Source organism: Schistocerca gregaria, chromosome 2, assembly GCF_023897955.1.
Source record: "Schistocerca gregaria isolate iqSchGreg1 chromosome 2, iqSchGreg1.2, whole genome shotgun sequence".
Taxonomy (NCBI): Eukaryota; Metazoa; Arthropoda; class Insecta; order Orthoptera; family Acrididae; genus Schistocerca; species Schistocerca gregaria.
This window is the reverse complement of record NC_064921.1, coordinates 262,930,917-262,945,840: the sequence shown is the minus strand read 5'-3', so window position 1 is coordinate 262,945,840 and position 14,924 is coordinate 262,930,917. Positions and strand designations below refer to the sequence as shown.

The 14,924-nt window shown below is 44.3% G+C and overlaps 1 protein-coding gene across 5 annotated transcripts in view; it reads left to right on the top strand.

Annotated features, from left to right (window-relative positions):
- Positions 1–14,924, top strand: part of LOC126336836 (matrix metalloproteinase-24) — a 169,298-nt gene that overhangs the window by 74,052 nt on the left and 80,322 nt on the right. For all 5 annotated transcript variants that reach the window (XM_050000913.1, XM_050000915.1, XM_050000912.1 and 2 more), the window contains exon 2: positions 1,090–1,216. In XM_050000913.1, the coding sequence (XP_049856870.1) occupies positions 1,090–1,216 (127 nt within the window). The remainder of the gene's footprint in view (positions 1–1,089; positions 1,217–14,924) is intronic.

Below are 14,924 nucleotides of genomic sequence, written 5' to 3'. Positions count from 1 at the left end.
GGGTGCAATGATAGGATAATTATTGCAGTGTGCAACGAAAATATTTCTCAAAGCAAGGAGGAGGACGTGCTGAATACTCATATGCGAACGAGGACTGCCAGTACACCGTACTTCCATCTATCGCCTCACATAACCGTAGAACAGCAAGTGGGAACCCCCATTACATCTGCACTATGCACAGCCGTTTTATGGTGTATGGCGGAGGATACTTTCTGTGCTACTGTCACATTGCCTTTTTCCTGCTCCAGTCTGTAACGGTCCGCGGAAAGAACTAATGTAGGTAAGCGTCCAACTGAAATCGAATCTGTGTAATTTAAGTTCGTAGCTTCTTACGCGTGAGATACGTAGCAGAAAGCAACTGGTTAGTCGACTCTTCCAGGAATGTGCCCTATCGAAACTAACAGTTACCCACACCGCGATACACAACGCCTCTCTAGCAGCGTCTGTCACTGGATTTGGATGAGTATCTCTGTGATGCTTTAGCTCTCGCTGGATTGACTTGTGACGAAACATGCTGCCCTTCTTTGAATGGGAATTCCTGCGGCCATTGGAGAAATATATTCCAGCAATTTTATTCGCGACCATAGTATAAAGATCTGTGATAGTATTCAGGAGAACATAGACAACCTTGAAAATTATATACAGGCAGTTCTTATTACTCTATTTTTATTATTGTTTTCTTGTTGTTTCTGTTCTCATGCTGTTAGAAACATGATTTAAATGATACTAAACAACTTCCAAATAACTTTTTTTTCTGGATGGGCTGTCTGTAAAGAGTAACCAAGTAAGCTTCCTCAAGAAAGTAAACGTAAATATTATAGCTACAGCATATAAATTTATCAAAACTTCTGAATACTGGAAACGATAACCATCATTACCATACTTTCTACTGTGTTTTAAGAAGAACACTGTATCAGCGCAACAAAATATTCCTCATTCTCTCACAGCATACAGCTGTTGATATGCGGCAAAGAAATAAGGTACTTCCTTACGTTTTAGCGTGCTATGTTAGTAAAGCAAACATAAAAATACTGTTGACGAATTACGTATCTCTGTTTATTTACGATCCATTTCTTTCTTTCATTTCAGATATACTTATCGCAGTTCGGGTACATCAACAAGAGTCTTAGCCAATTCAGCTCTGGCTACTTCAACAGGGATCAACTCTCTACGGCCATCGCAGACTTCCAGTCATTCGCTGGACTGAACATAACTGGTGAGTCCGCGACGTTCACTGTGTTGACGGTCAGAGTAGCATGTGCCACTTTCATTCATCGTTACTAGATTAGCCACATACGAAGTTGCGTTGCTGATGCGCTTATTCATCACTTAGTAACGAAAATTGTATTAACCCAATCGGTTCAACAGGATTGTGCGAGAGTTAAAGAAATTACAGTCGTGTTAACATGCACGTAAGGGTTACTACACTCCTGGAAATGGAAAAAAGAACACATTGACACCGGTGTGTCAGACCCACCATACTTGCTCCGGACACTGCGAGAGGGCTGTATAAGCAATGATCACACGCACGGCACAGCGGACACACCAGGAACCGCGGTGTTGGCCGTCGAATGGCGCTAGCTGCGCAGCATTTGTGCACCGCCGCCGTCAGTGTCAGCCAGTTTGACGTGGCATACGGAGCTCCATCGCAGTCTTTAACACTGGTAGCATGCCGCGACAGCGTGGACGTGAACCGTATGTGCAGTTGACGGACTTTGAGCGAGGGCGTATAGTGGGCATGCGGGAGGCCGGGTGGACGTACAGCCGAATTGCTCAACACGTGGGGCGTGAGGTCTCCACAGTACATCGATGTTGTCGCCAGTGGTCGGCGGAAGGTGCACGTGCCCGTCGACCTGGACCCGGACCGCAGCGACGCACGGATGCACGCCAAGACCGTACGATCCTACGCAGTGCCGTAGGGGACCGCACCGCCACTTCCCAGCAAATTAGGGACACCGTTGCTCCTGGGGTATCGGCGAGGACCATTCGCAACCGTCTCCATGAAGCTGGGCTACGGTCCCGCACACCGTTAGGCCGTCTTCCGCTCACGCCCCAACATCGTGCAGCCCGCCTCCAGTGGTGTCGCGACAGGCGTGAATGGAGGGACGAATGGAGACGTGTCGTCTTCAGCGATGAGAGTCGCTTCTGCCTTGGTGTCAATGATGGTCGTATGCGTGTTTGGCGCCGTGCAGGTGAGCGCCACAATCAGGACTGCATATGACCGAGGCACACAGGGCCAACACCCGGCATCATGGTGTGGGGAGCGATCTCCTACACTGGCCGTACACCTCTGGTGATCGTCGAGGGGACACTGAATAGTGCACGGTACATCCAAACCGTCATCGAACCCATCGTTCTACCATTCCTAGACCGGCAAGGGAACTTGCTGTTCCAACAGGACAATGCACGTCCGCATGTATCCCGTGCCACCCAACGTGCTCTAGAAGGTGTAAGTCAACTACCCTGGCCAGCAAGATCTCGGGATCTGTCCCCCATTGAGCATGTTTGGGACTGGATGAAGCGTCGTCTCACGCGGTCTGGACGTCCAGCACGAACGCTGGTCCAACTGAGGCGCCAGTTGGAAATGGCATGGCAAGCCGTTCCACAGAACTACATCCAGCATCTCTACGATCGTCTCCATGGGAGAATAGCAGCCTGCATTGCTGCGAAATGTGGATATACACTGTACTAGTGCCGACATTGTGCATGCTCTGTTGCCTGTGTCTATGTGCCTGTGGTTCTGTCAGTGTGATCATGTGATGTACCTGACCCCAGGAATGTGTCAATAAAGTTTCCCCTTCCTGGGACAATGAATTCACGTTCTTATTTCAATTTCCAGGAGTGTATAATTATTCTGCCCAGTAATTGCTGTATTGGTAAGCGCAAATCAGACCATAAACAGAGTAGCTAGATAAGCGCACGTTCCCTAGATGACTTTAACCAGTGATGTCTGGGAAACAGTCTCATATTCAGCAAAGTTTGAATCATAACTATTATTTGCGTACACCGAAGAAAGATTTTGTGTTAGTGTAGACGGCTTCTGCTCGTTTAAATACCATAAAGTGCCTCCGGTGATAAAGTGGAATTCATAATTAATTAAAGTTAAATATGTTAAACACGACTGAGGTGGTTTGCAACTGCTTTCTCTTGAACCAAGTGAGGATTAATAATACTGGAGTGCATCACCTCATTAAATGTAAAGAACTATATATTTCAGCAACTAGTATAAAAAGAACACCGGTGTTTCAGACAGGTTTAAATGTGCTGGAGATCTTATCCACTGACTGAACAAATATGAAATTGAAAAATAACTCCCTTAAAGTGCTACATACCATTGCTGATATAAGCGAAGGCGATCAATAAACGAGATGCAACAGTAATCGCTAGCAATGGGTTTCACATTCCAGTCTTGCCATTCCGATTTAGACTCCCCGCGGTGTTCCTGTATACTGAAAATACGTGAAGATAAATGTCAAGTTACACACGTCAAAAGATGTGCACTTGAAGTGGGCTACGCACAACATCCTCGATACTTTTGTTTAGGAAGTACTAAGAGTCAAGCTATGAGACTACGCGCCGCAAAACTGATCATAGACTTTGGAACGTAAATAAATATATCTGGATGGCTCCTCTGCAAAGGTCACGGCCGGTTACATGCTCTTTTCGTGTCCAGTTTGTGCTTGTATTCTGGCTCTAAAGACCCGGCCGCTGACGGGACGCTACACCTTAGTCTTCCTTCTGTACTTCAGTAAAACGTTGGTCAATGGCTTCAGTTGTAGGTCTAGATATATAATGTCGCAATAAGTGCTGTGTTCGAGTAAGAGCCAAATTTGACACAAGTTAGCTACTACGCAATACGGTGGACTTACCAAAGGATTTATGTTCAGGGAACTCTTTCGAATAACGTACGTGCACTGTTTTATCATTGTTAGAACTTCTTTCTTTATAACAGCACATTTCTTCATCTCCAGCGTGTAGTTTACGTTATCATCTTTATCGCTCCTCGTGGGATTATATGTACTCAAGCTTATAGCCGAAGATAAATTTCGGGTTTCACAAGAAACGACAGCTTAGAGTGAACCGCGCCTCTTAGCTCTGTGTCAAGAGTTACATCTCTCTTTGTTTTATAGGAATCCTATTAACTTGGAACCAATTTTTTGTGATAATAGTTGTTACAGAGCTAGAGGGTCTACATGTGACTAGCATACTAAAAAGATCCATGCTAGAAGTACTAAGAAACAGACTGTGATTCTGTTGGCCACAGTGACGGATTACAGACTTTGAAACGTAACACGTTGATGCAATGTTTATTACGTACTAGTAAAGAGAAACTATGTGCTGCTCTAACACTTTCAGCACAAAAAGAAAAGGAAAACTGAGCGACGTAAGGAAGGCAAATATATTTAGCCGATTAAATTGAGTCATCCGCAGTTACGCAAAAGGTTATCTTTCAGTGACGAACGAGAATAAACGTACTGTATTAACAGTCTGGCGGCTCTTGTTTTCGATCTGGTATTCAGATGCCGCAGTGGAAATAACATTTTTTCTTCTTCCAGTTAGAGTTTAACGTCCAGATGTCCGAGAGACACAAACTTAATCTAAAGGAAAGAATGTAACAATAGTTTCCGGAAGTCTGTAAATTCAGTTTTAATATTAGTTGCGGCACACGTACTGCCGCAAATTATAAGGATAAATTTTATAGCAAGGTCAAAATGCTGTGATGACTTTCCTGATTGGTTTTATGCCAGTGGCACTGAGGCAGCAACCTTGTTTCCAATAATTATTCCTGTACGTCGACTCCGGTCAGTTAAAGTGACATGTCGACCGCAGTCAGCACAGTCAGAACCTAGTCATGCTTGTTTTAATGACATTTCCCCGTAGTCCTGACTTATTCTGTTGACGTATAAAAGCAGTTACACCTCTTGAGCACAAATAACTAATGATATGCTACTGTTATTTCAGGTGAAAAAAGAAAAGAAAAACATGATGAAACAAAGCAGTTCCGGATGCTGAGTAGTGCAGTCTAACAGGGCACTTCTGAGCACAGATAGAAATAGGAAGTAAATGCAGTTGTAGATTGGAGTTACATTTCTTTTCAGTGAGTGGAAGGTTGTTTGTCATTTTCTTTCTAATTATATGCACACAGGCTTGTTCATTCCATCACAATAAAAACTGAACTCCGTTCGAACAGGCCTCGAAAGACCGGACGGCACCGACCGACCGCCACGTCAGCCTGAGTCGATAGGCGTCACAGGCCGTGTGGTCATCAAAAAAATGTTTCAAATGGCTCTGAGCACTATGGGACTTAACTTCTGAGGTCATCAGTCCCCTAAAACTTAGAACGAGTTAAACATAACTAACCTAAGAACATCACACACATCCATGCTGGAGACTGGATTCTAACCTGTGATCGTAGCAGCAGCGCGGTTCCGGACTGCAGCGCCTAGAACCGTTCGGCCACAGCGGCAAGCAGTAGAAAGTCTTGCCGTGTGCAGGCGGTCGTTATCTTGCTCAAATGTAAGCCCGGCAACAAAATGAGCCGTGGAATATCGCCGACATACAGCTGTGCCGTAAGGATGCTTTAGATGACAACTAAAATGGTCCTGCTCTGAATATAAAAAGCACCCTACACCATCAGTCGTAGTTCTCGGTGAGTAGGGCGGGCGATAGTTTCGTGTCCCACCGCTGTACGTAGCGTCTCCAGAGACATCTTCGCTGATAAACAGGCCTCATTTCGAAGTGAGGCTCATCACTGAAGACAACTGACTGCAGCCAATGAGATTCCGGGCCGAAGAGATGTCTTCCCTTCATGGCAAGCCATCCTGGCTTACATTTCGGCAAGATAATGCCCGTCCGCCCACGGCGAGAGTTTCTACTGCTTGTGTTCGCGCTTGCCGAACCCTACCTTAGCCCTCAAGCTCTCCGGATTTGTCCCCAGTTGGGAACGTTTGGAGCATTATGAGCAAGGCCCTCCAACCATTCTGGGATTTTGACGATCTGTTGCGCCCGTCAGACAGAATTCTGCACCATATCCCTCAGAAGGACATTATACGCGCCAGGTTAGCCGAGAGCGCTGATGCGCTGCTTCCTGGACTCGGGAAGACGCGCTGGCCCCAGTTCGAATCGGGCCGGCGGATTAATGGAAGTGGTTTTTAGGCGGTTTTCCACATCCCACTAGGTGAATATCGGGCTGGTCCTCACGTCCCGCCTCAGTTACACGGCTCGCAGGCATCTGAACACATTCGCACTATTCCATGGATTACACTAGACACAGACAGTTGGGGTACACTAATTCCTTCCCAGGGGGATACGGGGTGGCGGCAGGAAGGGCATCCGGCCACTCCACTTAAATTAACCTTGCCAAATCTGATTAACCATGACGACCGTGCGGGAAAAAGGCACAAGCAACAGAAAAAAGAAATATCCCTCAGAAGGACATCGAACAACTTGTAACGTTCCCTCTTTCTGTTTATTTAGGTTTGATTTGTTTGATTGTTATTCTTTATTTCTATTATTCGGAATCTTTTTTTTTTTAATTGAGCCTGAAACTTACGTAATAAATACTTCGCGTGAAGTACGATTTGCAGCATAAACAAAAATTTATTTTCGGAAATGTAATCCACTGAATATTAAAAGTAAAGCTTTTGAACAACGCGCGTGACTGACTAGATACATTCAGAGGGTACGTACATTCGCGTGCGAGTGGTTGCGGTCTGATGAGAAATTTTCATTGTGAAATAATTTCGTCGTAACACACTCGGAGATTGCGAACGTACATTCAGAGTAGAGGCACGTACGTTCTATCATTCCCCGTGGCCTGGGTAAAAGAATGGCAATTATTTAAATCTAAGAGTATTTCTTTTGCATCGGACTAGTATTTTTATAAGAAAAAGAAGACTGCAGGTTCTGAATGTCTCGGCAAAACGAATCGGAAGTAATTTTAGCGGACACGAAAGGAAAGTAGAGAGCACAATCACGTACCTCTATTGTTGAGCAGCGCCGTTTTGAAGATCTTCGGTTCCATCTAAAACTCGCCTTCTCTGCTTAACATAAATACTCCATAGGCATGGGAATAAGGCTTGTTGTGAGATGAAAATAATATAAAACACATCTTGCGTCTTTTAACTCATTCATTTACCACACACACATACACTAGTAATTAGACAGTACGACATCCCACCAGCCCATCAGAATAAAAAGTAGTCGTTCATACAAGAAATAAAAAACGAAGGGCGAAATTGTTCCTATGTCTCTCAAAGATAAAAGGTTTACCAGATATTTCTCTGGTGTGTCACTGGAACAATTTTTCAGCACCTCTGCGATTAAATCACAATATTTTCAGTTCCTTTACAAACTCTATCAATCAGTGCCAAGCAGAATAACTGCTCGTGTAAGGACAAGAGGTGGACCGAGACGTTCTTGACTTGCTCAATTTGTGAAGCTCTTTCTCTGGAAAAAAAAGTCATCCAGTTTTCTCAATTTGTAATCATTTGTTTGTCTACACATGTACATCACATCTACCGATTTCTGTCCCATTCGGATAATTCCTTCGTGGAGCGTCAGTTTTTCTCTTTCTTTTCCTTTGTCTTACAGTATTTTTTATTGATCCCAATCTACATAGGAGGAAATGACAATCGTAATAAAAAAACAGAAAGATTTAAGTGTTCACTTTTCCAACGCGCTGTTGGATTGGAGTGGTTCGATGAACCATCTGCTAGGCATTTGAGTGTGAAGTGCAGAGTTGTCATGTAGATGTCTGCGGGGATTGCTTCCTTGCCGTTGAAAAGGAGGGGTGAGCCGGCCAGGGTGCTCGCGCCGCCAACTCCGGCAGCGGAGTCCGCCAGCGTGTGTGCGCAGACCCGCGAGGCCGCCCGCGGTCTGATTATGCCGGCTGCGCCGCGCCGCTGAGGGCACGCCGCCCGGCCTTGCGCGTCGAGCATCGCCAAGTGCGCGCGTGTGCTCGTGTGTGCGTGCGCGCAGCTTCCTCCTGGAAACACGCGTGTGCCTCCCCCGCCCGCCCGCTCCTTTGTGTGGCTGCATTGTGCGCCGGCCGCGGCCTTCGCGCGCGCCGTCTGCTCTGCTTGCCGGGCCCCGCGGCGAAGCCTGCGCGAACAATAACTCCTCCGCCTTCTTTGTCACCGTTCCCTGTTGCGTAATTGCCGTCGCTGCAAATTCCGGAAACACCGTATAGCTAGTCTGCTCGGAAACGCAGCGACGCCGCGGGAAATAACTACTTTTTAAACGGTCGGGATACAGAGCTCCTTGCAAAGATCCCAGGATACTATGCAGCACATAGACCCGTTTAAGAATAATCGTGAACACAAAATATGTCAACTAGCTTGTTGCTGTGGCCATTTCAAAAATGGTTCAAATGGCTCTGAGCACTATGGCACTTAACATCTGACGTCATCAGTCCCCTAGAACTTAGAACTACTTAAACCTAACTAACCTAAGGACATCACACACATCCATGCCCGAGACAGGATTCGAACCTACGACCGTACCGTGACATCTGACGTCATCAGTCCCCTAGAACTTAGAACTACTTAAACCTAACTAACCTAAGGACATCACACACATCCATGCCCGAGACAGGATTCGAACCTACGACCGTACCGTGTAGCCATTTCTCCAGAAAGTATACGAATACTCGTTTCGTAACTTCAGACACCTTTTTCTGCTGCAGTATAATATTTATTAACGTTACATAGACCCGTTTCGCTTCTTATGAAGTCATCTACAGTGGATTGTTGTTGATGATGATGAAGTCCCATCCTCCTTGACAGAGCGTAGAGGAACGATGCAGGAGACCAGCACCGCCGTACTAGGCAAGGTCCTAGTGGAGATGGTTTGCCATTGCCTTCCTCCGACCGTAATGAGGATGAATGATGATGATGAAGACGACACAACACCCAATCATCCCGGGACCCCGTGCTCGGGAATTATGGAATGTTATGAAATAATAATAAAAATGTTCTATTTACATTTATGAATTCGAAACAACTCACCAACTACATGAATAAGCCACAAGGATGATATTCACATCTGTTTTCTTTCGTACCAAACTCTGCGTTTCCTCTCATCTGTTGATAAATTAGAGGGCGTACTTCCACCATTTTTTTGAAAAATCGGAACATATTCACGTCGATGTCTTTTTTTCATACTTCATTTTTCCTTAGCTAAATCATGTGCAACACTTCACTGCTGGTCTTACAATAATTTGAGACCTATCTTACGTGGGCTATGAACTATTATTGTTCTCTATTATTCCATTATTCCCTTCTTTTCTCGTCAGTCGTCTACATTTTTTTTATAGAAATTCGTTTTCCGGTACTTTAAGATCTTTTTCTTTGCTGTCGGAAATTCCCTGTTTGATTTTCCTATCTAGAGTTTCGTGTCTTTTTACACCAGAATCATAATATTGTGGAATGACTGCTAAGTTCATATAATATTCCTCTCCTAATGACTGGATAATGGATAAATCCATATGTATAGTAGATACGAGAACTGTGAAGATTTTTGTCGTAACACTGTCTGTCCAACGTTGCTAAAAATTCTCACAGTTCTTATACTATAAATCTGAGGTTCTTTACTGCTCACTGAAGTGGTTCACATCACTCAGCTAAGAACAAACGAAATATCAAAACAAAAAGACCAAAAGATCTTGACGCGAATATGTGAACTGTTTGGAATCTATAAGTAAGAGACGTAAAAACATACCTCTTTTATTCCTGAAAAACATTCACCTAAGATATTCTTAATACACAAGGCGAAACGTGTCTGGAACGTGTGTAAATATTACACCGCAGCAAGAAAAAGGCGATTGAACTTACAAAACGAATACAAATTGTAGTCCAAACATGATTGTCGTACAGGACAGATAATTTAACAATTTTGACTTGGTTTGCCCTATTCCTAACTACTACGTGCATTATGCTGGTCAGAGCAAGCGTGTTGCCTTTTTAATATCGTGTATTTATGACCTGTCAGTCCATAATAGTAGTAACTTTAAATCTTTCGCAGCACTGTCTGAAAAAAGCTGCACGCGTATTCAGGCAGATCTTGATAGCATTTGAAAATGGTGCAAAGAGTGGCAGTTTGCTTTAAATATTCAGAAATTTAAAACTGCGTACTAAAAAAAAAAACGAAAGAAAGCATACTAATTACTACAATGTAGGTTGGACTCCACAATTTCACAACTGGAATCCGTCAAATCACATAAATACCAGGTTGTAAGAATTTCTCGAGACATGAAGTGGAACGATCACATAGGTTCAGTAGTAGGTGAGGCAGTCGGCAGACTGCAGTTCAGTGGTTTGTTTACGAAACACTCGAGACACAGTTCCTAGAATAAGGTTCAAGTGTATGGGACTCCTACCGAACAGGACTTACAGAGGGTGCTGAACGTATACAAATAAGGACAGCACGATGGTGGCAGATATATATATATATATTTTTCACGCGGAAGAGCGTCATGGAGATGAGTGAAAAGCTGAACTAGCAAATGCTGATTACTCCCGTGACAATATGTTTTTCCATTATAACATTTATTGTCAGAATACACCGATATCATAGAGCAGTTCATTGTCAGTCCTGTAAATCGTCGGTGTAAATGTCACTAATGGCAAAGTATTAACTGAAGTACCAGGACATGAGTCTATGTTTAAGAGATTTTCAACGGTTGAGACGTATATTCCAAACCATAAGTTTTTTAAGTCGCAAGCAGTGTACTACAGTACAACAGGTTCACTAGTTGCAGCACATGACATTCCAGACTCGCTAAAGCTTGCTGCATTTCGAAACAACCGAAGCTGTAGATCTGATTGCTGCCTTGGACGAAGTAAACGTTGTACAGCTATTTAGATACACGATAGCACGTTGATACACGCTTCAGATACGAGATCGGCATCTCTCTCTCTCTCTCTCTCTCTCTCTCTCTCTCTCTCTCTCTCTTTCTTTCTCTCCTGACCTCTCTGTCGTTAATACTACTGTGGAGGGAGAAAGACATAAATTTCTCAAACGATGTCACGGCTACGTATTTTTTAAGAGAAATACTTTGGTACTAACGGCGAATTGCGCAAATGGTAGAAGCTGCGATCACAGCAGAATGAGTGGACGCCAGCCGCCGCTGCTGTATGCGGGTACACTCGTGTCCTCGCGATAGTAAGTCCGTCCTTCACCCCGCTGCCTCGGGCGACCCCGGGGAACAGACACAACCTCTCGCCGCTTACTATGGGCGTATCTCTCCACGTGCGATGCCCGCTTCTTGTTTCGACTTCTGTTGCTGTTTAAGACGTATCAATTCCTCTGATCTTCTCGCAGAGGATGTTATCCCCATCTACGATATTGCACTAAACTCTTACGTATCTTTTTGTCCCAGCAAAGAAACCAAAATTGTTAGGAAAACTGATATGTTTAGTAAATCTAAAACGCTGTCTTCAAATTCTCTGGAACAGTGTGCTACATTTTCCACTGCAGGTCCCGTAGGCTGCAGAATGACGTTAAGGGAATAGTCCTCACATTTTAATTAGTAAATTAAACCTTAAATGAACGCTAATATTCCCAAGAGAAAATCTCTGCAGTTTTCTATCAAAATTCGATCATGTCACTGGTTTAGCTCAGTGCTAATGATATGACTTCTTAGGAACAGATAGGAGAGTAACATCATACCTTAGAAGCAACAGCTATGACAAAACGGTTCAAATGGCTCTGAGCACTGTGGGACTTAAGATCTGAGGTCATCAGTCCCCTAGAACTTAGATGTACTTAAACCTAACTAACCCAAGGACATCACACACATCCATGCCCCAGGCAACCATAGCGGTTGCGCGGTTCCAGACTGTAGCGCCTAGAAAAGCTCGGCCACACCGGCCGGCAACAGCTATGACAGTTTCTGTAAATACAACATAATAAATGTGAAGCCCACTGCTCCCAGAAATAACTACGAATGTATCTGAGAATACTTTCAGTACGCACTTGGCACGACCGCTTAGAATTAAGGAAACGAATTTCACCATAAGAAAATCTCAGTTCCTTGGACGTGGTAACAGCTTCTCTGGAACGGCAATAATAACTACCTTCAATTAACATAGTCACCATGTTAGCTGATGATCGAAAACTGCCAACTCAACGTTGAGAAACGCAACAAATTTCTTGAAACTTCCTAACAGATTAAAACTGTGTGCCGGACGGTAACTCTAACTCGGAACCTTTGCCTCTCGCGGGCAAGTGCTCTACCAGATGAGCTACCCAAGTACGACTCACGACCTCTCCTCACAGTTTACTTACGCCACTACCCCGCCTCGCTTCCTACCTTGTAACAAAGTTCTTGTCTGGAAGAAAATATTAGTGTCACAGCTAGGAGTTACGTTACTGAGTTTGATGGCGTACACATTAGAACGATACCACTAGCAAATTGTGAGGAAATAAGTGCTTTTGGTGTCTGTGAAATTATTAATAGTCAGCCGGCCGCGGTGGTCTCGCGGTTCTAGGCGCGCAGTCCGGAACCGTGCGACTGCTACCGTCGCAGGTTCGAATCCTGCCTCGGGCATGGATGTGTGTGATGTCTTTAGGTTGGTTAGGTTTAAGTAGTTCTAAGTTCTAGGGGACTGATGACCACAGCAGTTGAGTCCTATAGTGCTCAGAGCTATTTGAACCATTAATAGTCATACTTACAGTTAATTAAGTACACAGTCAATCAGTAGCCACTTTGAAGGCAGTGACACACTGAAGATCCAACGAAAACGCATTGTTCTTGGTACAATTTGTTTTAATTAAATTTCAATTAGTAACATATCAACGATTAAGGTTTTCAGCAAGGGGTAACATAATATGATTACTTGTCAGCGGAGTGATACTGGTTTTTAGACTGGACCCAGGTTTCGGTACCGCTATGGGTATCTTCTTCAGAAGAACAACTAATTACTTGGACTACGTTATTCATCTTGAGCTGAGGTGCTCGAGCCACATACAGACAGTATGATTAAAATCCATTAAACCTGTAAGATATGGCTATTGAATAGACAAATGTCAAACTAAACAATTGTCATATTATGGATATTACGATCTGGTATCCGCTATTATCACTTTAGACAGCGTTCTGGCCCTGAAGATTGATCTGAAAGAAACTAAAAGAGATTACCGTTTTCATATCAAAATAATATTTTGACTGTAAATGGAGGTACTGTTTTATACAACAGATTCATCTTGCAGAAGCCGTTCTTCAACAAGCTGGCGGGTCTGTATTTGGACAGAAACTGAAAACGCCGTCTTCTACACTGATATATTCTTCACTATAAAAACATAGAAAGTGTATAATATTATATGAAATGTTTTTACAGTTGCGAATACGAACTACCATTAGATGTTTAAGGGCTCGTCGACAGCGAAAATTAGTGCCGGGCCGGGACTCGAACCCAGTATTCCCGTTTTACGGGTACGCCCGCACTGGCACTACAATATTGTACTTATTCGTCGATAACAGGCAGTGATTTTCACTTAAAATCTCCTCTCCTGTACTGAAATTATATAATGTGTGTACGACTACAGGTTGTGACACATCAACGATGAGTTATCGAAGTTTGTGCTGGCAGTCAATCGTGCACGGATAGCGAAAGCGGTTAAGATGATCGCTAGCGTAAAGCAGGAAATACGGATTCGAGTACCTCTCCGGCACAAGTTTTCACTGTCGTCACTCCCTTGTATACCTAATAGTGGTTCATATTCGCAATCGCGAATACATTTCGTGTATTCCATAACGGCTGTAGTAGCCGCAGTGCCTATTCCTTCGGAGATGCATGCATATCGGTATTCTCAACAACACCGGCACTGCAATGTGGTATAACATTATGTTTGACTCATGGGTAAACCCTTTCTAGGGTAGAAGGTACCCGATGACGACCGTCTAACAAAGAATGATACGTGGAACGTAATTAATCATGCGTTACTGTAGAGCGTTCCGTACGCTTATGAGCGTGAGGCGTATAACTGGAAAAAAATTCTAGGTGACCGCTATACTACGCCATTATGTGGCTCAGACTGAACAGATTTCGGGTAACAATAATTGTACCCGAATTTCCAACAAATCGGTCGGACAATCATGTCACGGACTTCACTAATGAGTTTCAGGCGAAAAGATCGACGGCCACGCCAGGTATTCGGAAATCCGTTCGTGTAGACTGCTGATGCAAGACAGATCACGTAAGCCTGAAAAAAAAAGGAAAAAGAGCTAGGACATTCCGCAATGTGTGGTGATGGAATGAAGACTCACGCTACGGGCATTTGCGTGAGAGGCGCCGCATCGCTTCTGAGAAAGCCGGCCGCCGTAACTGGCGGAGTCAGCCGTGAGCTTAGTCGATCGCTGTCCGCACACGTACCCCGACCTCGGCAATTGTGCCCACCTGCTACTCTTTCCTTGATCTGAGGGCTCCAAACGGCGTTTACTAACTACGCAGTACTTCCAAAACTTCTCGCTGAAGAGGAGATTTGATGGGCTGGCTTTGGAAATACATTGCGACGCGCCCAGAACGCTACCGGCGTAGTACGCGAATGGACACCGAGTACGTAAGCGAAGGTCGTGAAACAGGACGGTCGGGAGCTCTGCTTAATACGAACGTGTTCCTTTGTCTGAGACTGGCCTTATGCTGCAAATTTATTCAGTGCAGGCGGGAGCTCAGTCAGGCTGAAAACTCGCATAATTAGTGGGAAAAGGGTATCCTCCTGCCAGGACACCTGTTGTACGAGGTCTGTTTTTTGTTTCAACCTCCGGTCAATCGCGAAATGGAAATTACAGTGAAAATCAGAAAAGTTTTATTTGAAGCACGTTTCCACTCAGACATGGAGATGGTCATTAACGACCAGAATTAATAGCCTGATTATAAATAATCGTTGTGATCCTCGACTGGAAATACAACGACGCAAAAATT